This window comes from Sarcophilus harrisii, chromosome 1 (genome assembly GCF_902635505.1).
Source record: "Sarcophilus harrisii chromosome 1, mSarHar1.11, whole genome shotgun sequence".
NCBI classification, from domain to species: Eukaryota; Metazoa; Chordata; class Mammalia; order Dasyuromorphia; family Dasyuridae; genus Sarcophilus; species Sarcophilus harrisii.
This window is the reverse complement of record NC_045426.1, coordinates 592,438,738-592,465,448: the sequence shown is the minus strand read 5'-3', so window position 1 is coordinate 592,465,448 and position 26,711 is coordinate 592,438,738. Positions and strand designations below refer to the sequence as shown.

At 33.6% G+C, this 26,711-nt stretch overlaps 1 protein-coding gene across 1 annotated transcript in view; it reads right to left on the bottom strand.

The window, feature by feature from the left end:
• The window catches only part of TRHR (thyrotropin releasing hormone receptor), a 46,648-nt gene extending 24,223 nt beyond the window's left edge, over positions 1-22,425 (bottom strand). The window contains exons 1-2 of the mRNA XM_031947120.1: positions 22,105-22,425; positions 20,663-21,542 (exon numbers count right to left, since the gene is read on the bottom strand). Coding sequence (XP_031802980.1) covers positions 20,663-21,451 — 789 coding nt within the window. The 5' untranslated portion in view covers positions 21,452-21,542; positions 22,105-22,425. The remainder of the gene's footprint in view (positions 1-20,662; positions 21,543-22,104) is intronic.
• Between the last annotated feature and the right edge of the window lie 4,286 nt (positions 22,426-26,711).

The following is a 26,711-nucleotide window of genomic DNA, read 5'->3' as shown; positions in this document are numbered from 1 at the left end:
TCTTGTATTCTTCCTTTGCTCCTTTGTGTGTGTGTGTGTGTGTGTGTGTGTGTGTGTGTGTTTGGTAGTCTGGGCCATTTACTCTAATAAGCTCTCTATCTGAAATTCAAGAAATTCTTGGTCTCTTCTATCCCTGGGAATAGACACATCCTGGATAGTTATTATTATAAAGATACTTTTGATGTTTTTGAAAAGCATCTTTTCTCTTCTCTCTAGGCTTTCCTGATTGTAAGACACTGAATATATATATATAAAACCCGGGGTAGGAAATCACTTCACCTCCCTTAGGTTCCATTTATTCATATGTAATAAAAATATTTGGACTAAGTGACCTTTAAGGTTCCCTGTGGTTACAATATTCTGAGATTTCAATTTACAACATATACAGGTTCTCTGAAAGTCTTAGAGAAATTTTAAGGTTTAATAGCTTCAGAAAGTCTTTGATGAAAATTACACTCATTTGGGTACACTCATTTCAAAGAATCTGGAACTGGAAGAGTCCATTGAGCTAATCCAATCCAATCTCTTTTTTCTTTAAAGATATGACTGAATCCCATATATATGAAGTAACTTATTTGAGGTCACACAGCTAAAAAATAGTGAAATAGGACTGTGAGAATCCCAAATCTAGTTATCTTTCTCCCCTCTAACACTTGAACTGATTAATAAAAATCTACTTTTTAAAATATTTTATGGTTTGCCAAATATACAATAGCCATGTGAAGTATGATAATAATTATAACAACAATAATTGAAATATTATTATTCCTAACTGTATTTTTGATGTGTACATATTTTTATATGTCCTTGACTCCATTATTAGAATAAAATTCATTATAAGCAGTGATTGTTCCATCCTTTGTATTTATATCTTCAGTACCTATATAGTGCCTGCATAGAGAAAGCATTTAATAAATGCTTGTTGATTAATTTATTGATTGTCTTCATTTCACAATGAGGGAATTGAGCTCAAAATTTGTATGCTTCTCTTCCTACATCTACCAATTGAATAGAGGTTTAAAACCAGGTCTTCTTAAGAGTAATAAGGCCAGTGTTCTTTCCAAGCTGTTGAAGTTAAACCACTTTGACCTTGTGTCTCAAACCTCAGAAAAACCATTACAAATTTCACAGAGCTGAAATACTACCCAGAGTTACGCATACCTTTCATCCTCATCTGATATAAACTAGACATCACTGACATGAAGACCCTGAACTAGATTATATTAAATGTGCTACTAGCATATGACAAACAAATTTTATGTGCTAATGAGCTCAAATACAGCAAAAATAAAAATTATTGGATAGCCGATATTCTGAGACTCTTAAAGCAATCTCAGGAAAGCTGAGAATTTTGTGTAAAAGATTTCTTGAGTATTCTGTTTTCCCTCAGATTAAAACTATAGAAAGCAATGGCTTCTCAGGTGAATTACAGTTTATATCAATGATTTCATTTATTTCTAGAAATTTTGGGGGATTTCTGGGGGTGGAGCCAAGATGGTAGAGATGACAAACATTTCTCTCTGACCTTCTTTACAAACCTCACACTAATTACAAAATCCAGCCTCTGAATTAACTCTGGACCAGCAGAACCCACAAATATTGGAAGTGCAACAAATTATCAGCAGAAGATAATTTTGAAGACTGCCAGAAAAGGTCTATTTCAAGTGGAAATGGGAAGAGGCAGCAAAGCACAAACATCTGACTACAAATGCCAATGCAGACAGTGCAGAGTCCTGGGAGTAGTGCAGAGTCCTGGGAGTAGTGCAGACTCCACGTGGCAGAGAATCTACTGGGAGGAATCTACAGGAATCTACAGCAGTGTTGGCCAGTCTGTTCTGGTTGCAAGGCAGTAAATCAGAAGAGAAGCTATAAAACATCCAACACAAAAACCAAAGCTCAATAGTGAACCCCCAAATGCCAGAATTTCACAGGACCTGACCATTTCCGCCCAGCACTGACCCAATGCAGTTACAGACACTTGGAAAACCTGCCCTGCCCTAAAGGCAGACCTTAACTTAAAAAAAAAAAGAGTTAAAAAGTAAAGAGAACTCTGACAAAAGACAGCTTCTATGGTGAAAATGAAGAACAGATTTCAAACCCAGAGGAGAGTAAAAGCAGCTTGTCTCTACATGAAGCCCCAAAAGGTGATATAACCTGGTCCCCCTCAGACAAGCTTCCCTAGAAGTAATTAAAAAGCTTCTTAAAAGAGAGCTAGAAGAAAAATGGGGAAAGGAAATGAAAAATTTGCAAGAGGGTTTGGAAAAGGCAACACAGAAACTATCTGAAGAACATTCACTACAAAATAGACTTAGTGAAATGTAAAAAACATATAACTCATTAAAAGATAGATTTAATAAAATGGAAAAAGAAAGCAACTCCCAGAAAAACAGAATTTGTGAAACAGAAAAAAAATCCTTAAAAAACAGAATTTGTGAAATGGAAAAAGAAAATAACTCCTTAAAAAACAGAATTTGTTAAATGGAAAAAAAAATTGCATAGAACAAAACAACTCATTTAAAAATTCAATTGGACAAATACAAAAAGAAATAAAAAAAGTAAATGAAGAAAATAATTCACTAAAATTCAGAATTGAACAAATGGAAATGAAGGACTCAATGAGACAAAAAGAATCAGTCAAACAAAACCAAAAAAATGAAAAAATAGAAAAAATGTAAAATACTTAATTGGGAAAACAACCAACCTGGAAAATAGACCTAGGAGAAACAATCTAAGAATTATTGAACTTCCTGAAATACATGATGGAAAAAAGAGCCTAGACACTATTTTTCAGAAAATCATCAAAGAGAACTGCCTGGATATCATAGAAATAAAAGGCAAAATGACCATTTTAAGAATTCACCAAATGCCTCTTGAAAGAGACCCCAAAATTAAAACCCCTAGGAATATCATGGCTAAATTTGAAAACTATCAGACTAAGGAAAAAACATTACAAGTAGCCAGAAATAAACAATTTAAATACTAAGGAGTCACAATAAGGATTACTCAGTACCTAGGAGTTTCCACTTTAAAGGATCAAAGGGCCTTGAATCTGATATTCCAAAAGGTGAAGGAACTTGGAATGCAACCAAGAATATATTACCCTGCTAAACTGAGCATTTTCTTTCAGGGAAGAAGATGGATATTAAGTGAACTTGGTGAATTCCATTTATTTTTGATGTAAAGACCAGAGCTAAACAAAAAATTTGATGTCCAAATATAAAACTCAAGAGAAGCATAAAAAGATAAAAAGAAAAAAAAACTCTTTGAGAACTGTATGTTATGGGGATACATTGAGAGTACATGTATAATCTGATTTTAATGTTATAATATAAAAAAGAAACTAGAGATGGAAAGGAGATTGTAGCAGAAAAAAAGGGGAAAGTGGAAGTAAAGTGAGGGAAATTACATCTCAGGAAGAGGCAAGGAAAACATTAAAATTGAGGGAAAGACGGGAAGGTGATGAATATTGTGTGAATCTTACTCTCATCAGATTTGGCCCAAAGAAAGAATGTTAGATATATTTGGTTTTAACTAGAAACATCTGTCATCTTATAAAAAAGTGGGAAGGGAAAGGGGAAAAGAGAAGGGGAAATAGATATATTTAGTTTCACTCAGAAACATCTCTCATCTTATGGAAAAGTGGGAGGGGGAAGAGGAAAATGAGAAGGGAAAAAAGAAATAATGGGGGAAAGGCATAAGAAAGGGGGAGGAACTCTAACAGGGGAGGACTGCTTGAGGCAAGTAGTACTCATAAGTAAAATACTGGGGAAAAGAGAAAGGAGAAAAAGAAACAGAAAAGTATAATTTGGAAATAATAAAATGACAGGAAATACAGAATTAGTAGTTATAACTATAAATGTGAATGGGATGAACTCTCCCATAAATCAGAAGTGGATAGCAGACTGGATTAAAAGCCAGAATCCTACAATATTTTGTTTACAGGAAACATATTTAAAGCAGGGTGACACATACAGAGTAAAGGTAAAAGGCCAGAGCAGAATCTATTATGCTTCAAGTGAAATAAAAAAAAAAAAAAAAGCAGGGATAGCCATCCTGATCTCAGAACAAGCAAAAGCAAAAATTGATCTAATTAAAAGAGATAAGGAAGGAAACTATATCTTGCTAAAGGGAACCATAGGTAATGAAGCAATATCAATACTAAATATATGTGCACCAAGTGGTATAGCATCTAAATTCCTAAAGAAGTTAAGAAAGTTGCAAGAAGAAATAGAAAGCAAAACTATAATAGTAGGAGATCTCAACTTTGCACTCTCAGAATTAGTTAAATCAAACGCACAAAATAAATAAGAAAGAAGTTAAAGAGGTAAATGGAATGCTAGAAAAGTTAGGTATAATAGATCTTTAGAGAAAACTGAATGGAGACAGAAAGGCATATACTTTCTTCTTGGCAATTCATGGAACCTATACAAAAATTGACCATATATTAGAACATAAAGATCTCAACATTCATTATTGTCATTTTCTTGGATGAAATGATTGCATTAATGATTTGCTGTTTCACCCATTCATTCATTAGGATGAGATTATTTAGTTTCCAATTTTTTTGGTCTATTTTCCCCTGGTTTTTTATTGAATGTAGTTTTTATTTTATTGTGATCTGAAAAGAATGCGTTTACTATTTCTGCCTTTTTGCGTTTGATTTTGAGGTCATTATGTCCTAATATATGCTTTTGCTTGTTCTGAGATGCAGGACTGGTTCAATATTAGGAAAATTATTAGCATAAGTGACCATGTCAATAACAAAATTAACAAAAAAAATATATAATTATCTCAATAGATGCAGAAAAAAGTATTTGATAAAATCCAACATCTATTCCTATTAAAAACACTAGAAAGTATAGGGAAAAGTGGACTTTTCCTTAAAATAGTCAGTAGCATTTACTTAAAACCATTACTAAGTATTATATGTAATGGGAATAAACTAGAACCATTCCCAATACGATCAGGGATGAAACAAGGTTGTGCATTATCACCACTGCTATTCAATATTGTATTAGAAATGCTAGTCTTGGCAATTTGAGAAGAAAAACAGATTAATGGAATTAGAGTAGATAATGAGGAAACCAAATTATTACTCTTCGCAGATGATATGATGGTATACTTAGAGAACCTCAGAGAATCAACTAAAAAGCTATTAGAAATAATCCACAACTTTAGCAAAGTTGCAGGATACAAAATAAATCTACATAATCACTAGCATTCTTATACATCACTAACAAAATCCAACAGCAAGAAATACAAAGAGAAATTCCATTAAAAATAACTTGATAATGTAAAATATTTGGGTATTTATTTACCAAGGGAAAATCAGGAACTATATAAGCAAAACTACAAAGCATTTTCCATATAAATAAAGTCAGAGCTAACTAATTGTAAAAATATCAAATGCTGGGGGAGAGGTTGAGCGAATATAATAAAGATGACAATACTTCCTAAACTAATCTATTTATTTAGTGCTATACCAATCAAACTCTCAAGAAACTATTTTACTGAACTAGAAAAAATAACAACAGAATTCATCTGGAAGAACAAAAGGACAAGAATTTCAAAGGAATTAATGAAGAGAAAAGCAAATGAAAGTGATTTAGCTGTATCAGATCTAAAACTATATTATAAGGCAGTGGTCATCAAAACCATTTCATACTGGTTAAGAAATAGACTAGTTGATCAGTGGAACAGGTTAGGTTCACAAGACAAAATAATCAATGACTATAGCAATCTAGTATTTGACAAACTCAAAGATAAAAATTCACTATTTGCCAAAAACTACTGGGAAAATGGGAAACTAGAATGGCAGAAAATAGGCATGGATCCACACCTAACGTTGTATACCAAGATAAGGATGAAATGGGTTCATGATCTAGACATAAAGAATGATATTATAAGCAAATTAGAAGAAACTAGTATAATTTACCTCTCAAATTTCTGGAGGAGGAAGGAATTTGTGACCAAAGAAGAACTAGAGACCATTATTGATCATAAAATAAATAATTTTGATTATATTAAGTTAAATATTTTTGTATAAACAAAACTGATGCAGATAAGATTAGAAGGGAAGCAATAAACTGGGAAAACATTTTTACATCCAAAGGATCTGATAAAGGCTTCATTTCTAAAATATATAGAGAATTGACTCAAATTTATAATAGTTAAAGCCATTCTCCAGTTGATAAATGGTCAAAGAATATGAAAAGACAATTTTCAGATGAAGAAATTGAAATTATTTGTATTCATATGAAAAGGTGCTCCAAATCACTATTGATCAGAGAAATGCAAATTAAGACAACTCTGACATATCACTACACACCTGTCAGATTGACTAAGATGAGAGAAAAAGATAATGACAAATGTTGGAGGGGATGTGGGAAAATGGGGACACTGTTACATTGTTGGTAGAATTGTAAATGGATCCAACCATTCTGGAGAGCAATTTGGAACTATGTTTAAAAAGTTTTCAAACTGTGCCTACCCTTTGACCCAGTAGTGTTTCTACTTTGCTTATATCCCAAAGAAATATTAAAGGAGGGAAAGGGACTCACATGTGCAAAAAATGTTTGTGGAAGCCCTCTTTGTAGTGGCAAAAAACTGGAAACTGAGTGGATGCCCATTAATTGGAGAATGGCTGAATAATTATGGTATATGAATGCTATGGAATACTATTGTTTTGCACGAAACAACCAGCAGGATTATTTCAGAGAGGCTTGGAGAGAACTATATGAACTGATGCAGAGTGAAATGAGCAGAGCCAGGAGATCATTATACAAGGCAACACAAAACTATACGACAATCAATTCCGATGGATGTGGCTCTCTTCAACACTGAGATGATTCAAACCAGTTCTACTTGTGCAGTGATGAAGAGAGCTATCTACACCCAGAGGGAGAAACATGGGAACAAAGTGTGGAACACAATATAGCATTCTCATTCTCTCTATTATTTGCTTAAATTTTATTTTCTTTCTCAGGTTTTCTTTTTCTTCCTTCTTGATGTCATGTGTTTTGTGCAGCAAGATAACTGTATATATATATATATATATATATATATACATATATTGAATCTAACATGTATTTCAATGTATCTAACATGTATTGGACTACCTGCTAGCTAGGGGAGGGAGTGAGGGGAAGGAGGGGAAAATATGGAATAAAAGATTATGCAAGGGTCAGTGTTGGAAAAATTACCCATGCATATGTTTTGTAAATAAAAAGCTTTAATAAAAAAAGAAAAATGGAAAAAAAAGAGAAATCTTTGGAAAGTTTCTTGATCGCAGCTTCAATTTCAAATTGACTCTATAATACAACATTAAATAAATAAATCACTTTTTAAAAAGTGTTCATGTTCTTTTGTACCACTAAATAATTTTCCTTCCCTCATCTCAATAATAGGGATCATGTTACCCAAGTAGCTATTAAATATGTAATGATTACATAGGCTGTGACCTTTTAATATTGTAGACTTAGATGTGTAGAACTGACACCAATCTTATCTTAATAGATGCCCAATTACAATGTATTTACTTAGTATCTCTTTTGAAAATACAGATTGGATATAATTGCATCTCACTGGACTTATTTTCCTTATCTGTAAAATTTGAAGATTTTCAGCATAGATATCACAATGAAGTTTCAAACTTCATTGAGGTAGTCTTGTATACAATCATTCTGTTGTAAAAACATCATCCCTTTTATATATATATTCTCCCTCTTTGACTATAACCACTAAATTTTTAGAAAAATTAACTCATTTAGCCATAGGCCAAAATTTTATGCATTAGAATTAATGATGCATAATAAACCCATGATTTTACTATTCAGTTTTCTGTTTTTATTGCTTGGTTGTTTCAGTTGTGTCCCACTTTTCCTGACTCCATTTAGGTTTTCTTGACAAAGATACTGAATTGGTTTTCCACTTCCTTCTCCAGTTCAATTTTTACAGATGATTAACTGAGTCAAATAGGAATAAGAGAAAGTCACACAACTAGTATGTACTTGATTTGACTTTATTGAAGATGAAGCTTCCTGATTGCAAGCCTAGTGCTCTATTCACTATGCCACCTACCTGCCCATTGAGCCATCACTTTCTTCAAAACATAAGATTTTAAACTTCATTGTGACATCTATGCTGAAAATCTTCAAATTTCACAGATGAGGAAAATAAGCCCAGTGAGAAAAAATTACATCCAATCTGTATCCTGTCCCCTTTCCCTTCTTTGAGAAATTAGAATAATGTTATTCATATTACACTTCTTGCAGTTTTGTTATATATTTGGAAAATAATGGAAGATGAAAACAACCTAAAATCTTCCTGCTTGGCAGTTACACTAAAAAGGACAGATTTATACCTTTCTGGATTTTAGGAATATTCCCTATTTTGCATAACTTCAATTGGGAAAGAAGTACCTTTTGCAATAAACAAACATATAGTCTAAAAAGACAAAGTTTTGGAGGTAGGCAGTGATGTAGAAAACTTACATATATAGACAAAATTCTTACTTTTATCATTCTCCAAGTTCTTGAGGAAGAATGACAAAAATGTATTTCAAAACAAACAGAAAAGTATTCAGCATCCCACCCCTGATAATCTCAATTTTTTATATGCTATATACTTACATTTTAAGGCATTATCTATTTCTAATGCAGAGAAAATAAAAAGTCATAGAACTCAGATACTTGCTACAAGCAGTATTTTGTTTTTAACCTGTTAAAAACAAAAAGATACTGAAGCAGTGGTGAGGGCATTTGGAGGAATGAAAAATAAACTTCATCTGCTATAAAACAGGAGAGATACACAACTAAGTGATTCTTCCTACTAGAAACATTTCTAAAAAGTAAAAGAGGACTGATTTTATGTGAAACTGTGTCAATTGATTTTTTTTTTTTATTAAGGATTTATAATTGAGAAACCCATTGTAATCATTTCTTTAGCTGTTGAACATATGAGTTGAATTAGCTGGCTCATATTTGTAAAATTTCTAAATTCTTTGTGTCCTTATTCAACATGAGTAGAGTCATAAGTAATAATTAATTTTATTTTATTTTGTATAAGAAATGAGGCCCAAGTAGCCTGTGTTTGTCAAGTGCATTGTGAAGGATGTGAAGCTGGTTCTCCAGAGAATCTTACTTATGTCCCCACAGATGACGCCCCAGGCACAAGTGCTATCGAAAGGAGAATGTAAACTCCAGGAAATGGTGCTGAAAGACAGTAAGGAATAGCAGTTCTGCATTAAGTGAGAGCAGCAATTGTACTGCAACAATATGCCTGTGTATGGGTCTTCCATAGTAAGGTCCAAGCAGAGGAATGGAGGCACAAGGACATTGTGCTCCAGGATTCCTACTATTTGGATGCTAGTACCACAGTATGAAAAACCCTGATAATACACACACACACAGACACACACACACACACACAGACGCACACACACACACACACGCACACACACACACACACACACACACACACACACATATATATATATATATATATATATATATATATATATATATATATATATAAAACATAATTATAGCTCTGAGGATATTCAACCTTTACTTGAAGACCTCCATTGATCAGGAACTTGGTAGTTCATGAGGTACCAAATCCACTTTTATAGAATTATTACTAGATAGTTTTTTAAATAATGAGTCAAAATTTGCTTTCAAATAAGATCTACCCATTTGTCCTAGTTTTACCTTATAGGGACAAGGAAAACAAGTTGAATCCTTTTGTTCATAGGACAACTATTCATATATTTGAAGAGAATGATATTATTGTTCTTCCTTCTAAACTCTAGGCTAAGTGTATTTTTCTGTTGAAGCAAAGATGCCTATTTTGCTTTACATTTTTTAGGAACTTGAACACAGTGCAGAAAGCAAGGAATTCTATCTTTAGAGGAAGTGGTGAGGAAGGCATTTCAGGTGGATTTACAGGTTCATATGCAACAATAGGAGCAAAGGTGTAGTAGAATCAGATTGGGAAGCACTTTTGCCAAGTAAAGTATGGTGTTTAATGAAAAGATCACTGCATTGGTAATTAGGTAGTCTGGGTCTCAGTTTTCAATTCTGCCTCATACTTATGTGATTGTGAGTAAAATACTTCACGTCTCTGATCTTCAATTTCTTCCTTTGTAAAGTGAGGAGTTTCATATACTTGACCTCCAGGATCCTTCCAGATCTAAAATCCTAATGATGAACTCTAGATAATTTTCTTTTTCTTTTTCTTCTCAGGGTTCATCCTTCGATATGAAAGGGGAAACTATTTAAACAACTGAAGGACCTCCACAAGCCCACACCAACTTGATCAGTTCAGCTCTTATATCTTTATCCAAAACGGGAAGAAGGGGATCCCAAAGGACTACAAGAGGCCCTTAGCCTTTACTTTTGGTCAATTCCACAAGAGGAACTCAGGAAAGGACAAAATAGATGCCACAAAATCAGTTAGGATAAAAATAAGAGAGCTAGGGAGAGAGATGCACTCTTTATCTGTCCTCGATGGAGGGAAGAAGAGAGGGAAAAGAGATATTCTAGGAGTAAAGAGTACATGGATTGCATGCAGGGAACTGGTAGCTAATAGAGGTTTTGAACAAGGATTTAGTTTCCCATAATCTGATTTCCACTTACCTTTCAATCAGTCAATCAAAAAAGTAATCATTAAGCACTTTTTATTTGTCAGAAATTGGGTTGAACTTCTAGTAACAACAAAAACCTTATGTCTACAATATATTTTTTCCTCACATGTTGGGTTGTTCCAATAAAATATAAGTTCCTTAAAGGCAATAACTGTTTAAATTATTTTGCTTTACATTCCTAGTACTTAATGCTGTGTTATTTTAACAACTTTACTTTGGCCAAATTGGTGAATTTATAGGAGTCAAGATCCTATTTTCTCTTGGACATTGGCGGGGGAGGAAGCATTTTTTCTAAGATTAACATAATTGGGTCTGCTGTGTGATCTTCAATGAGTCACAACTTCTTTGGGTCTCAGTTTATCCCTATATAAAATGAGGAGGTAGGACTCATTGGACCCTTAAAGTCCCTTCCAGCTCTAAATCTAAGGTCTTTATAGGGCACAGCGTCAAGATTTTTCTCTTTTATATCTCTAGATGTTCTCTAGCTTTTATGATATGCCTGTTTTTTTCCCCTGGATCTGAACATTATATTCTGGAGGTAGTTCCAATAGAGCAATATAGAGATAATTATTTTCTTGTTTCTCAAAGGTATGCTTCTCTTCATGATACCCAGTATTATTTTAGTTATTTTTTTATCTACTATGTCATGCTGCTCACTCATATTGAGTTTGCTATCTATTAAAATCCCTAGATATCTTTTATTACAACAGCTGGCGTGGCTCCCATATTTTATACTTGTGAGATTGATTTCTTGAACCTAAATGAAAGACTTCTGATTTAAATATATTAACTTTCATCTTTTCAATTCATTCCTGTTTTCAAGTCTGTCATAATCTTTTTGGCTCTTCATTCTCACTTAGTTGTCTCTCCCAGTTTTATGTGAAAATTCAATAAATATGCCATTAATGCCTTTATTATAGGCAATTGGGTGGTACAGTAAGTAGAACAGTGGATTTGGAATCAGGAAAACTAATCTTCATGAGTTCAAAGCTGGTTTTACCCATTTGTTAGCTGTGTGACTCTGGACAATTCACTTAATTGCATTTGCCTGAGTTTTCTCATTTGTAAAATAAGCTGGAGAAGGGAAATGACAAACCACTCCAGTATCTTTGCCAAGAAAAATTTAAATGGGGTTACAAAGAGTCAAACATGATTGAAATGACTCAACAAAATGCCTTTATCTAAAGCACTGGCATTAAAAAAGTAATATAAATACTACCTAATACAGTAGTAAATAGAACAAGGTCAGACAGACCCCTAGAGAATTCCAACAGAGGCCTACTTACAAGTTGATGAGGAACCATTAATAACTACTTAATGTCTAGCTTTTCATGAAATCACACTATTGTCTAGCAACATGCTCCTATATTTTCCACAAGAACAACAAGAAATGCTTGTTAACCCCTTTGCTAAAACTTCATTTAATTATACTTATAATTTTCTTCTGATCACCTAGTTCAGTAACTCATTCAAAAAAGAGGAAATGATATTAGTTTGGAAAGACCCAATTTTGATTAGATCCTGCTGGGTCATTGTGATTCCTACTTCCTTTTCTAGACTTTAACTTGCTTATTTTTGCAACTTCATTCTAGAATTTTGCCAGAAATGGAAGTCAGCTTGCTAGTCTATAGTTTGTAGATTTCATTCTCATTCATTCACTCATTTTAAAATAAGAACAATATGTATCTTCCATTCCTTTTATACTCCTCCTGTTTGCCATGGTTGTTTAACTATTACTGACGTATCTGTTGATTTTTTAATACAGAGAATGTAGTTCTTAATCAAGAAACAAATTTATCAAGTGAAGCTAGCTGTTCTCTTATCATTTCTTTTAACTTCATATTGTTTCCTTTTAGCAATTTTTGTTATGGAGTTGGGAGAATAGACATCTATATTCAATTCAATAAGCATTAATTAATAAACTACTATGTTCCAAGTATTTTAATAGGTTTTAGGGATACAGAGATAAAAACAAAACAGGTTTTTTTTCATAGGGAATTTATATTCTATCACAGGAGATTAAGTACTTTAATATTTATACTTATATGTTACATTTTGCCTAAATTCTTTAGATTGTCTTTTATAACAGACATAATTCTTTAACTACTTTTGGATTCTATAAATATGACTTCAGTATTTCTCTTCTTTATTATTATTATGATTTACAGGTCAAATATCATGTCCCAGGTTAAAGTCACCTCTTCTCCTAAATTTTTCTTTTTCTATTTTTTTTTAGCTTATTTAAAACTTAAATAAAAAATAGAAAAAGAAAATGAAATATATACACATATGCACATACATAAATTTAGATATCTATAATCATTCACATATATAAATACATTCATATGAATCTATGTAAGACTATACAGTTTGCTTATCTATCTTCTGTTTCTCTGAAAGTAGAAAACATCTTCCTTCATAAGTCTAAGTCTTTGAATATTTTTTAAAATCCACCAACTCATCATTTCCTACACCACAGAAATAATTCAACCTTATACTGTATAGTTATTTTAAGGAGAAAAATATTGATTAATATGATTAACACAGAAGTTTCCTTATTTTTCTCTTTTGATTAAATTTACTTAGCTTTAATTTTTTCTGAAACCATGATTGCTATACCTGCTTTTTAATCTATAAGTTCAGTTCCTGATCTTTATTTTATGTTTGTGTGTATTTGTTATTTCCTATCATTCTTGACTTCTCTGCTTTACTTCTATCTGCTACCTTGTTCTTCTATTACTTAACCTACCTACCAAAGGATCTTTTCCTTGTCTTTTTTCCATCCTTTCCATTTGCCCTCTTGTTTCTATAGAAGTTTAGAAAATGTTTATAGCTTTCCTAATATATATATATATATATATATATATATATATATATATATATGTATGTATATACATGCATGCATATATACACACATACATAATTATATATATGTTGTTCCCTCTTATCCCTTTAATTTATATACTTTTTTATACCTGCCTCCTTTATATTATTCCCTCATTATCTTTTTCTTTATAAGTTTAGAAGAATTATTCTTTTCTAAATGTATCTTTTTGTCCTCTCTTTAACTCAGATCTGATATGAGTAGAGTTCTTTCTAAAAAGCCCTCCCTTAACCTCTCTCCTCCCTATATTTTTTGCCTCAGTTTTTCTGAATTTAAAATACTTTTTACCCTTCTAAATGTAAGTGTTTCCTTTTTAACATGTTACTGATGAGAGTAGGATTCTAGAACTACCAGCTCTCCTTTCTCATCTAATTCCTCTATGTCTCTTCTTCTCATTTGGATAAGATAATTACTCATTTGTATAAGATAATTACTCTTTTTACCTTTTCCTATCTAGTTTTGCTTTTTAGATTTACATCATATTTAGTCTACCCCAAACTTTCTTTCAAACTACCCAGTTACTAATGACACAATAAGTTTTTCACAAATAACCCAGCCAAGGATAAAAATTGATTTCTCCTTCCTATTGATTCCTATAGCCCTTAGTTTATATATCAGAATCCACTTTGGAGTATGATTATTTGCATTGGTAGGTTCTTTATGCCCCTTTTTGAGTATAAATAGAATGCAACAATTTGATTTGATTCAACAATCAGTTATTAAGTGCCTATTGACAAGCAGTTATGTTATATAGTCTCAAATGGGCCCTCTGCAGTAAGACAATTCTTTTCTGTCTCCTTAATTTATTTGCCCTCCCCTTTACAATAGTAGGTATTGAAAGCCTTTTCATTCTTACTTAAGCCTTTCACAATATCTTATTCCCCATTTCTCTCAGGTGATGATTTTGCCTCATGCTTAACGAAAACAAATTGAGGGCATACGAGCTCCATCTTCTTTCCCTCATTTCACATCACTTCCCTCATTATCTTCATTACCACTCTCAAAAAGAAGGAACCCTTTTCCTTTCCAAAGCAAAATCATTTACCTACATTCTTGAACCCATTTCTTACCATCTTCTTTAACAGATTGTTTCCTCTATCATCTCCACTTTTCCTCTAATCATGAGCCTCTCTTTATCTACTGGCTCCTTTTCTTTAGCCTACAAACACATTTGTACCTCCCCCATCCTTAAAAAACTTTCCCTTGACCCTACTATTTCTGTTAGCTCTTTTCTATATCTTTCCTCCTCTTCTTGGATAAACACTTTGAGAAGACTAGACATTTAACTAAAATTGTAACTCTCTAAAATCACCAGTGATCCCTTTAATACCTAATAGCTTTTTCTCCATCCACATGATTTTTTGGAACCATCCTGAATACTTTGACACTGTTCATCATAATCTTCTCCTAGATACTCTAAGTTTTTTATAACCCTGATCTTTTTTTCATTCTCTTCTTACCTATCTAATTTTCCTTGGTATCCTTTTATGGTTAATTATCCAAGTTATGGTAACTAAACTTGCCTATCCCTGACTCCTCTTCTCTTTTACTCTCTCTCACTTGATGATATCATCAGTTCCTATGAAGTTATTTTAATGTCTGTGCAGAGTATGGCCAGATTTACAAATGCAGCCCTAACTCTAATCTCACATCAACAACTACTTTTTGGACATCTTGAAGTAGGTAGCCTGTAGATACCTCAAACTCAACATGTTCAAAACAGAACTCATTATTTCCCTCCTTAAACCATCACCTCTTCTGACTTTCCTTATAGCTATTGAGGGCATAACTATCTTCCTAGTTATTCACATTCAAAACTTCAATATCATTCTAGTTTATTCTTTCATAATCATTCCAAACATCCGATCTATTGCTGTCTTGTCATTTCTAATTGTTATATTTCTAGTATGTATTCCCTTCTTCCTAGATACATTGCCCTCATTTCCTCATGCCTGGATTATTTTAATAGCCTTCTAGTTGGCCTCCTGTCTCTCCCCACCCCAATCCATTCTCCATTCAACTGTTAATATAATTCTTTATAAAGTACATTTCTTCCTAAAGCACAGTTCTAATCATTTTACTCCCATGCTCAGTAAGCTCCAGTGACTCCCCAATGCTACCAATGGCCAAATATTTAATGCTTTCTTTGAAATCTCTTCACAATCTGGCTTTTTTCTCCTTTTCAGTCGTTTTATAGTTTTTCCCCCTTGACATACTTTGTTTCAGTGACGCTGGTGTTTTTGCTGTCATACCTTAGATTCCATGTTTACTGGGTATGTTCTCCATGCCTGAAATTCTATTCTCTCCTGGCTTCTCTGACTTCCTTCAAGATGAAGATCAAAAACTACCTTCAGATGGAGGCTTTTCCTATCCCACCTCACCTCCATATTGTTGGTCTATTGATTATCCATTGAGATAATTTTTCTGTAACTAAACATTTCAGGAAGACTCTTGGTATACCCTATTTATGGAGTATGTACATGGTTTTTTTTGCATGTATTAACTGATCATCTTCTAAGCTGTTACTCTCTCACAGCTGCTGAGGAAGTATTGCTTGTTTCTTCTCTCTGATTTTCAGAAGGGCTATTAGGGTGCCATTATACTTTTTGCTTTTCCATTTTCAAGAATTTCGTTTTAAAATACAAATATTCCTAGGAAGGGGTCTCACCCTGGACAATAATCAATTAACACCTTAAAAGTAATTAATTGATATGCAATGAGAGAATGAAAGGGACACAGTTGTGGTTGTAACAATGAAAGTAGAGGGAAAGTGGATAAGCCAAGGAAATAAGAAAGTTTCTTGGAATGAAGAAGGAGAGACTAGTGAGGGAAAATTTTACTCTCTCCAAAATTTTACTTAAATTCTGCAACATTGTTGGTATGAATAAAAATAAGATTGCTTTTTGTTTTTCTATTTTTCTACTAAAATAATTCCTTTGAAGAAATGTCTTTGAAACATTGATGGATATATGGATCTTGATACTAATTTAAAACATCTTGTAATCAGTAAAACTTATTCTAAATATTTTGCCAAGTTTTCTTAAAGTTTTTTCACTTGGATAATATCACATTCTTATCACACCATTCATTCTGAGAAAAGCAAAAAAGCATTTTGACAGGTATTGGCAGAAGACACAAGAACAAGTCTTCTGTGAAAAATATCTTCCTTCTTTTTGTACTTAGTAGAAAGCAGATTAATTTTAAAAATAAATATTTTTATTAGAAGATAGAAAACTATGGGTCACTGTATGACTTGTATAAGGTCACATAGAGGGTAGCAGAAGAAAGATTTGAACTTATGTTCTCTGGATTTAAATTCAAGTTCTTTACACTGCATCACAATTTCCCTATAAACCAGTCTTTTACCAAGGTGTTTCCTGCTGTAGTAGTGCTCACAATGTGAAAATATCTAGTTGTATCAATATAGAATTCAGTTCACCATTGAGATATATTGTTTACATAACACTAATCATTTGAATAATGTTTGAATTCAGTGCTATTTTGACCCTTAACCTACAAAGTTAAAAAAAAATCACCAGCAAGGAAACGATTTGATAATGATCCTGTTTTCAAGTGAGGTCTACATATCCTCCAGTTAATAAAGAGAAAAGGGGGGAAATCAGTTGATTGTTTTGCCTGTGATGCTGAAGGAGTAGTTTGATAATTTTTTTTGGCATTGATTTAATTCAGTTAACCAGGTATTTAAATATGACCTTTAAATGTGATTGAATTTGTTCCTGTTAAGAAAAGGATCTTGCCTCTATTTTTCTCCACTGCATGCATACAATAATAATGTTTCATGATTTCATGGATTTTTAACTCCTCCAGTGAGAGCACTCTCTCCATTAACATAGATTACACCCTTTCCAGATTTGACATTTGGTCTGGAAAACTGCTGGTTCCCCAAATATCACTCAGGGATTATGTTGCTAAATGAACTAACCTAGAATAGTCTACAAATGAGACACAAAGCAGATTTCAGAGTCTTTCTAGATTAATGGTACCTACTTGAAATGGGCTCTGATATTATAACTTTTGAGGATATAGGGTCAACTCCATAGCCATTAAGAGGCATCAGCAAAGACTCCAAGGTAAATTAATGTTACAACAATCACCACAATGGATTATACAAAACACTTTCCTCACAATAACCCTATGAAGGAGAAACTGTATTATCCCTGTTTCGCAGGTGTGGAAAATGAGACTCAGTAAGGTGGTAAGTGTGACTAAAGACCCAAAATCTGTAATAATAGAACCAGAATTCGTACCATGTTTCCTTATTTTTAGTCTAACATTCTTTCTACTATTCCAATGACACCTCATTCTTTGCAGTCCCTCAATTACATAGAAATTCATAAAAACTCATATTTACTTCTCGTTTCCTAGAAATGTTAATACTCTTAAATCCTTTATGTGTAGTTCTTTTAAGTTGTATGAAATTGGCTTTATTATAAACATAGAGCTGATTCAGACAAGACATTTATTAAAATGTAAATTACACTTGCCTGGTAAAGGAAAAGAAGAGAAAGATTTAAATGAAGATCCTTGGGGCAGTAGGAATCTAGGGTTGAAATAGTCAGAATATTTAGTGTCATGCATACTGTTAAGGATTCAGAGAATTTTGGTTGAAGAAATAAATGAATGAATAAATTTTATCTTAGAAGTATTTCTATGGAAAAAGAAATGGCAAACCTCTATAGCAGTGGTTCTCAAACTTTTGTTTTCAGTATCTTTATCCTATTAAAAATTATTGAGGATCTCTCCAAAGTGTTTTTGTTTATCTGGGTTATATTTATAGACATTTACCATATTGGAAGTAAAAATTATTTTTGAATTTGTAGACCCTCTAAAAGAATTTCGGAGATCCCCAGGATTCTCTAGACCATACTTTGAGAATCACTACGTCTATAGTATCTTTGCCAAGAAAATCCCAAATGGGGTCATGACATTTCAGACATGACTGAAAATGATTTAATAACCAAAAATGTCTCTATTTTGCATACAGGTGTTGCTATGGGAGGGGAGAAGATGGGAAGTGAATCCTTTATATCTGCTTTGAAATGATTGAGTATAAAAAATATGGCATATTCATCAAATTTGAAACACTATACTTCATTTTTAGGTGTTAATATTGAGAAAAAAGGATAGGAACTTTCAATCAATAAATAAATATTTATTAAGCACTTTTTATGTGCCAGGTACTGTGCTAAGCATTGAAGGCATTCAGACTAAAGTGCTAAGAATTGATAATAGAATTATAAACAAGAGCATAATTAGTGAACCTCTTAATTGGCATTCTTTGCTTCAGATATTAGTCCATATCATGACTTTTACCTGTGATAGATATGTTTAATTTCATATGGACTGGGGAAAATTCCTTCACTAATGCAAACTAAATGCTAAATACTACGCAAACTAGTGCATAGTAGTTGCTTATTACATGTCTGTTTACTTGATATAGTAATGAATTGGTCCTAGGACAGATGCCTGAGGCAGAAAGACATTCAGTAATTTGTTCAGGTTATAGACATGGAAGTTGAACACAGACCTTCCTGATGTCATTTCCTCCCCCCATTGCTTTACTATTTTGTTATTTCAATTATAAACTTGGTAATTTGGTCTTGACAATCCCTCAAATCAAGTTAGGGTTTTCACTATTTTTGCCAAATGCATTGGTCAATGCTGAAACTTTGTATTGGAAGCACTGATGAGGAAGTTTATATTGTTTTTCATTTCAGTATATTTATAGGCTTATAGATATAAAGCTGGAAGGAAACTGGGAAATCTAGACTAAAAGAGAAAGAAACTGAGAACCAGTGAGTTGTGTAAGGTCACTTAGTGTCAGAATCTTGACTGGAACTCAGGGCCTCCATGTGCAGCTATTGCTCCTTTTTCTGTATATGCTGCCTTTTCAATTCCATTCTATCCTATTCCATTCATCCCATTCAACAAACATGTATCAGCTACCTATTTTCAGGGTCTCTTTCACAAATTTGAAATGATTGGAAAGGAAAAGAGTATCTTATGTCTAATCATATTTACTTGTATCTACCTTAGCTTTCAATCTTTAAAACACACACACACACACATACACACACACACACAGAGCACTGTGTTTTTGACAGCACATAGTAAGAATTGCATTCTTCATCCAAATATAATGACGACATCCAGCATTCATGTGAAAACAGCAGCACTCCACTGTTTGCTTTTTTTCAATGATAACTGGTGTTACTAAGCATTATCTCTTCAGAAAAGTGTAAAAAAGACTGAATGTTCTGTACATACTCTTTCATGTTCAAAAAAATCACTATATGAAAAGAAGGAAAGTAGTCAAATGTAAACATATTACATATATTATAAGTAATCTGGTAACCATCTCTGTTTCAATGAACATTTACTAATTGAATAATTATGGTTAGACATAATTACTCTATAGTTTTGTCATGTGTGTGAACATATATGTTTTTATTATATTTGATACAAAGTGATTATAAGAATCAGCTTTGCAAAACTAAAAAGTAATCTGCAAAATTCAATCACTATTTGCATTAGACTTGACTTGTTGCTTAGTCTCTTAAATAATATTCTTGAGAATTCCTATCCTTTGGGGAAGAGGATTTTTCTCTGCCTCTCTTCACTGTAATTTAAAACAACAATTCTGTTTCTGAATTGTAAGTTTCTATAGAATGATGAGAAAATTTTTAAAAAATTCTCCCATTTTTGCTCATATTGTCTTGTCAGTTTCTTGAGGTACAACTAAACTATACTTTTAACATCATCAGGTGAAAGTGCCTTCTTGATGTTGGTACATATGCTAAACTTAATACTTTATTTCTCAGAGAGGAATACAAAATTTAAAAGTAAATTTTTAGTATTCCTTTGAATCTCATCAATAACCCAACTAATAAGATCTTACATATATACTCAAAATTTTATCATATCAGCTTTTATAGATGCTTTGAAATTAGATTTGATGGTTTATATATTAGCAGAGCATGGGGAACATGAAGATAGGAAACCTGGAAAACTGGACATGTTATGTTTTTCATCAATTGAGCACTTAAAAGAAAATCCCAACTCACTCCAGTATTCTACCTCCTTTTGCTTACTCATTTAATTGGATTTCTTACCTGCTTCCGGGAAGAAATGGTGCTATTGAAACATCTGCTAGCTGTCTTAGCATTCAGATTCTTCTTCTGATAAGCTGGATCATTTCTCCATGCATTAGAGCTTTCTTTAGGATCTGAAGGAATGGGATTCAAGAATAGTATCCTAGCTATGAGTCCATAGAGGACAGTGGCCAGAATCATTGGTACAACATAGAATATGCCAAAGTCCATCAAATAAATAGGTGAATAGTAATTCCTAGATACTTTGTAGCCACAAGATACTACAGTGGCGTCTTTGTATGTGACCATATTGAGGTCCAACAAGAAAAACCAAAGCATGCAATAAATGGAGGTGAAAGCCCACACAAAGATAATGATCTTTTTAGCTCTTGAAAAGGTACAGAGGAATTGGGCCTTGATGGGGTGACAGATGGCTATGTATCTCTCAATTGTAAATGCTGTGATGGAGCAAGAAGAAGCATTAATGCCCAAGTACTGGAGATAGGTAATACAGAGACATCCTACATAGCCATAGACCCAGGAACCATAGATACTGTCAGTGATGTTGGGGAGACCTGCAGCCACCAACACCATAAGATCAGCTATGGCTAGGCTCACCAGGTAACAGTTAGTTGGGGTCCTCATATGTTTGGTTCTCATTACCACAAGGACCACCATGACATTGCCTATGATGCCCAATCCACAAATGATGAGAACTAAGAGGATAGTGACCACTTGGTATTCTAAGGATACCAATGCTCGGGCCTGAAGTTGTGTCTGGTTCAGTTCACCTCCTGTTTTATTTTCCATCTTTAGCAGCTTAAAGCTTCTCCCAAGTCCCTGCTGCTCAGTACATCTTATCTTCCAGGGTCTTCACATTCATTCAGTGTCACTGCCCTCCCTGTAACAAAGTTGGTACAAATGAATAATTGTATGAGACACTCATTCACCTTTTTACCACTTCATAGCAAATTACAGTCCCTCCTGTGTAACTTTAACTTCTCATTTGAGTTCCCTCTACCCCTTCTATGTCTAGCAGAGGGACATTGAGCATCTCTATTACCCTTCTGTTGTAAGATATGACAGCAGATTGGCATTATTTACAGGAACGAAATCTTTTTTTCCCTACCTTACCCTTCCTTGGGGAAAACTGAATGAGAGAGGACAAAATTAAAAAGGAAAGCTCTTTATTCTGACTATGATGCTAAAACAAGAAGCTAAATACAAAGAAATAAAAATTTAAACAGTCCAACTTAACTGTTGAGGTGAGAAGGAAAGGCATAAGGATGAAAAAAAAACAGAGAAAAACATCAGTAATTTCGGCAATTCACTTTTTTCCCCTTTTTCCTATAAAGAGATGAGGTCCCTATGTAATAAAATAGCAAACATTAGGATCCACAATTTTGCCTAAAGCTTATCTTTCCTTGCACACTAGACAGGGATAGATGGATTTCTTCCCTTACCTTGTCCTTGGTAGCACTGTCTAGTTTCCTGGGTAGATGAAAAGGTAACAGGTCCAAGTTCCTAGTCTTGCAGAAAATCTTGTCTGTACTTTATTTCATGAAGAGCTCACTTGGCAGCTGCTCAGTGCTCAGAACTGCAGTTCTCTCCACCCTCTCCACCCTCCCAGCCCTTTCCAAGGGACAGCAGACCATACAGCTTCAGTAAAGCTGTCAAATGATAGACCGTCCCCTTAAAGAGAGCACCCACACACATGCACATGATCTTCCTATCCAGTATTCATCAATTCAAAATTTTTTTCTTTGGAGAATTCCTTTTCTGACAACCTTAAGTAAGAGGACTTTGAAAAACACGCTCGCTCATACACACACACACACACACACACGTGTGTGTGTGTGTGTGAGAGAGAGAAAGAGAGAGAGAGAGAGAGAGAGAGAGAGAGAGAGAGAGAGAGAGAGAGACTGACCTGGCAGAAAGCCGGGCTCTCAGCTACTTACAGGGAATCTTAGCAGCACTGCAGAAATTCCCATTTCTAAGCTAAACTTACCTGAAATGTGAATGTGCTCATTCCTCTTTTGATGGAATTTCTGTCTTTGAGTCAGTCACCTGCTGCTTAATGCCACTTTCAGTGAGAAAGGGGCAAGCACAACCTCCTCAGTCCAGAGTTAAAGAGACACTCAGCCTTTGTGTGTTAAAAACGTTTGTGCGGCTGAGCTGAAATCAATTTCTCGCTCTCTGCTTTAGAAACCTGTGGACTGTTTCTCCTCACAAAAGAAAGAAATTGGCTCTTCTGACCTCTCAAATTGTAGAGAGAGGAAAAAAAAGAAGAGTAGTTGATTCAGAAGCATTTCCATTTCAATCTTCTAACAGCTATGAAAAAAATATATTTTTTGAAAAATTGTTTGTGAAAGGCATGATTTTGAGGGTAGAAATGATCTATTTACTTTTAAAACTTTTTGGCCTGCAATATTCATCCCTTTTGTCAAATTATTCTAACTAATTACCCATTTCTTCTTCACTTGTACTCCAGCATCATTCTACTTACTCTGTTGCACCTTGTTCCTGGGTGAAAGAAGAGTCAAAAAGAAAATGAGTTCAATGCAGATTTTTAATATCCCAGCCCTGCAAGGGAAGGTTCTTTGGAAGTTATTTTCTTCTAGAAAGGGAAAACTTTCTACTACATTGTTGGCTCAGGGGGTTATTAACTTGACTTCACTGCTTTTTTGGTAGCTCCTTTACATATTTAACCATCTCTACTGAAAGTCCAGAAAATACATCCATCTTTTCCAAATCCCACTTGGACCCAGAATACTAAAACTTCTTCAAAATTAGTCAAACAACAATAAGAATAAAAAAAGGTGAAAATACTGTCCTTTGATCCATATTAAGTCTCTATCGTTCTCTGTCTGCATGGAGTTCCATCCCAAGTCTATTGGAATTGCCTTGAATCACTGAATAGTTGAAAAGAACCAAGTCCATCACAGTTGATCATATCATAATCTTGTTATTCCTGTGGACAATGTTCAAAGAGATGCAATTTCTAAAAATATCAAAATTTTTAATAAAGAAAAAAAGAAGCTTGAATTGTCATTTGGCTGGAGGGTCAGTCAGACTGCAGATGAAGGATAATTTGTGGTGCATCTTTATCTTTATCTATCTGATCACAGGTAAATTCAGGGACTCTGATGTCTATCTGGTATCTCTAATTCTCTTGGTCATTTACCTGAAAAACATTCCTCCAAAATCCTGTCTAGATGACTCCTTGGTTCCTGAACTAATGTTTTTTCCTCAGAGGCAGGTAGAGGGAACAATGGATAAAATGCTGCATTTTAGGAGGATCTCAGTTTAAATTCACTCTTAGACACTTACTAGCTACATAAATCTGGTCAAATCACTTAAGCTCTTTTTCCTAGCTTCTCATATCTCCAAACTCCCAAGGTTTTGAATGAAAATTCAAATGAGATTAAAATGCTTACTGAGTACATTGTCTCTAGACAATGCTTATTCTCTTCCATTCTTCATTAATGGGAGGTGGAATAGAAAAAGTGGGATGGGGGCCAAACAGGTAAGGAGTAGTAGTGTCAGGATATGAAACCACATTCTCAAACTTCAAAACCAATAGTCTTTCTCTTGTGCTGCTAACTAATTATACCCACAAAACACATATCTAATCAGATATTACTGAGATTTTTTTCCTTTTTTTCCCCCCAGGAAGGGGACACTGGAAAAACAAAGAAGAAGTGCTCTTCTAAAAACCAAAACAAAACAAAACAAAAACAAACCTGACTACCTCTTTCCTTAACCCTCTAAAAACCTAGAATACATTCTTTGAAGCTATTTCACTAATTTTTGTATGGTCCTTCTGTTATGGATTTTCAAAAAAAAATTCCAGTAAACATTAATTTTTTAAATACAGGAAGGTAGATGAACCTTCTATTTGATGAATTTGGATGACTTCTGTATGAAATTCTGGAACACTTCCTTATAAAGACCTACTATTTTTGTGTATAGAAAAAGTCTTTTTTTTAGATAATTGGAAGTTCTCAAAATCAATTATCCCAGGCATCAATGAGATGTTAATGGAGATTTCTCAGTATAACATTGTCTAAGAAGTAGCTAGGTAGCACAGTAGATGGAGCACTCATCCTGAAGATGGGAAAACTTGAGTTCAGGTCTAATCTGTTACTAGTTTTGGGACCCTTGCAAGTCACCTAACTTTAATTGTCTCTCCCCATCCCAATATACATTGTATACTACTGAGGAAATGGCATTATTTGTGCTACCTTATAGGATCATAGATAACAATTATAATTCTGTACATTTATATAATAGTTTAAGATTTCCAAAGTGATTTACATTGTCTTATTTATCTTTAAAATAATCTTTCGGAGGTATTATTATCATTATACACTTTATACAGGTGAGGTAAATGAGCCTTACAAAGATTAAACACTACTTGGAAAGTAAGTACCTCTGGTGGGAATCCAAAACTGATTTTCCTGAATCCCAGTCTCATACTGAATCTACTATAACATGTTACCTTTTAGCAGCCAGGATCATGGGATTAGCATTGAAAGGAAACTTAAATATCATTTGATCCTATCCCCTTCATTTTGTGGGTAGAGAAATTGAGATAAAAAGCAGGAAGAGAGGTAAACATCTGCATTCACATATAAGCTAAATAGCATTTTATGAAATTTGAATCTAGCTTTCCAAATCTAGTGTTCTTTATCTCTCTCTATCTCTATATATACACCATACTGAGTTTTGTTTGTGTTTTTTGTTTTGTTTTGTTTTGTTTTTGGGAGTGGTGGTTGTTCTTTTGTTATGTCTTTTTCTTTTTCCAGTATATTATTAACTTTGATCATTCAACTGACATCTTTAATAGATGCAGGTGTTGATTTAAGTTCGTGATGAAATTGGCAGTACCTGTATCAAATACAACTCTACTGTCATAGACTGCTTTTGCTTCTACAGCCACTTTTCAGGGAAAATAGGTATTGAATTCTTACTAAAAGAATGATACCTTGGTGTAGAGATTGGGCATCCATTCATGTCTAATATCAATTGACCAGTCAATTACTTAATTACTAAGTTCCTACTATGTGCTGAAGGTACAAAGAAAACAATGAAGTATCTTTAGATGCTTACAATTAGAAGCAACAAGTAGTTGTTATGAATACAAAGATGATTATGTAAGCAATCTACTTTATTTTCCATCCATCCATCCTTCCACAAACACACATATACATTTGTGTATATGCATATATAATTTAGAAAACTATGGGGAAACTTATATGAACTGATGCAACATAACATTCATATGATATATGTGTATGCAAAACAAAACATCCAAAATAAGACAAGAAAGGTCCAACACATGGAGGTAGGAATGCGTGGCAAAAGCCCTCCTGTGGAAGGTAAAACTTTAGCTAAATCTTGCCTGAGACTCCAGAGTTGTAGATGAGGGAGGAGAGTAATCTCTTTACTGTAGATGATTATCAATTTATTTCAAACTAAATATATATGAAATACTTTGCTATAATATTAGGATCCTATGGTATAGATCAATGGTGTCAAACTCAAATAGAAAAAAAGACCCTTGTGGGTAATGTGGGTAATGTAAATAATTGACTTAAAAAAGTACAAATTAACATTATCCACATTGAATTGTATTTTTATTTATTTTGTTAAACATTTCCCAACTAAACTCAATAATTGTACAGAGTATTCTGACACTTCTGATATACCTAGAGCAATTGTGCAATCCATATTTATTTATCCCCATGCTCAATTCTAAAACAAAACAAAACAAAAAAACCTTTGCCTATTGCATTTTTAGGCCAGGTATGATCAGTTTTTGATCTTTGTAGAAAGGTTTATTCTGACTAATCTCTAGATTTACTGTGCAGATTTGGGTTCTAACTGCTATCCCTGCAGTGCTATGCCATTCTAGACTTTTCTGAACTTCTTTTTCTTTTCTTTTTTTTTAAATTTTTAATAGCCTTTTATTTACAGGTTATATGTATGGATAACTTTACAGTATTGACAATTGCCAAACCTCTTGTTCCAATTTTTCCCCTCGTTTCCCCCACCCCCTCCCCCAGAT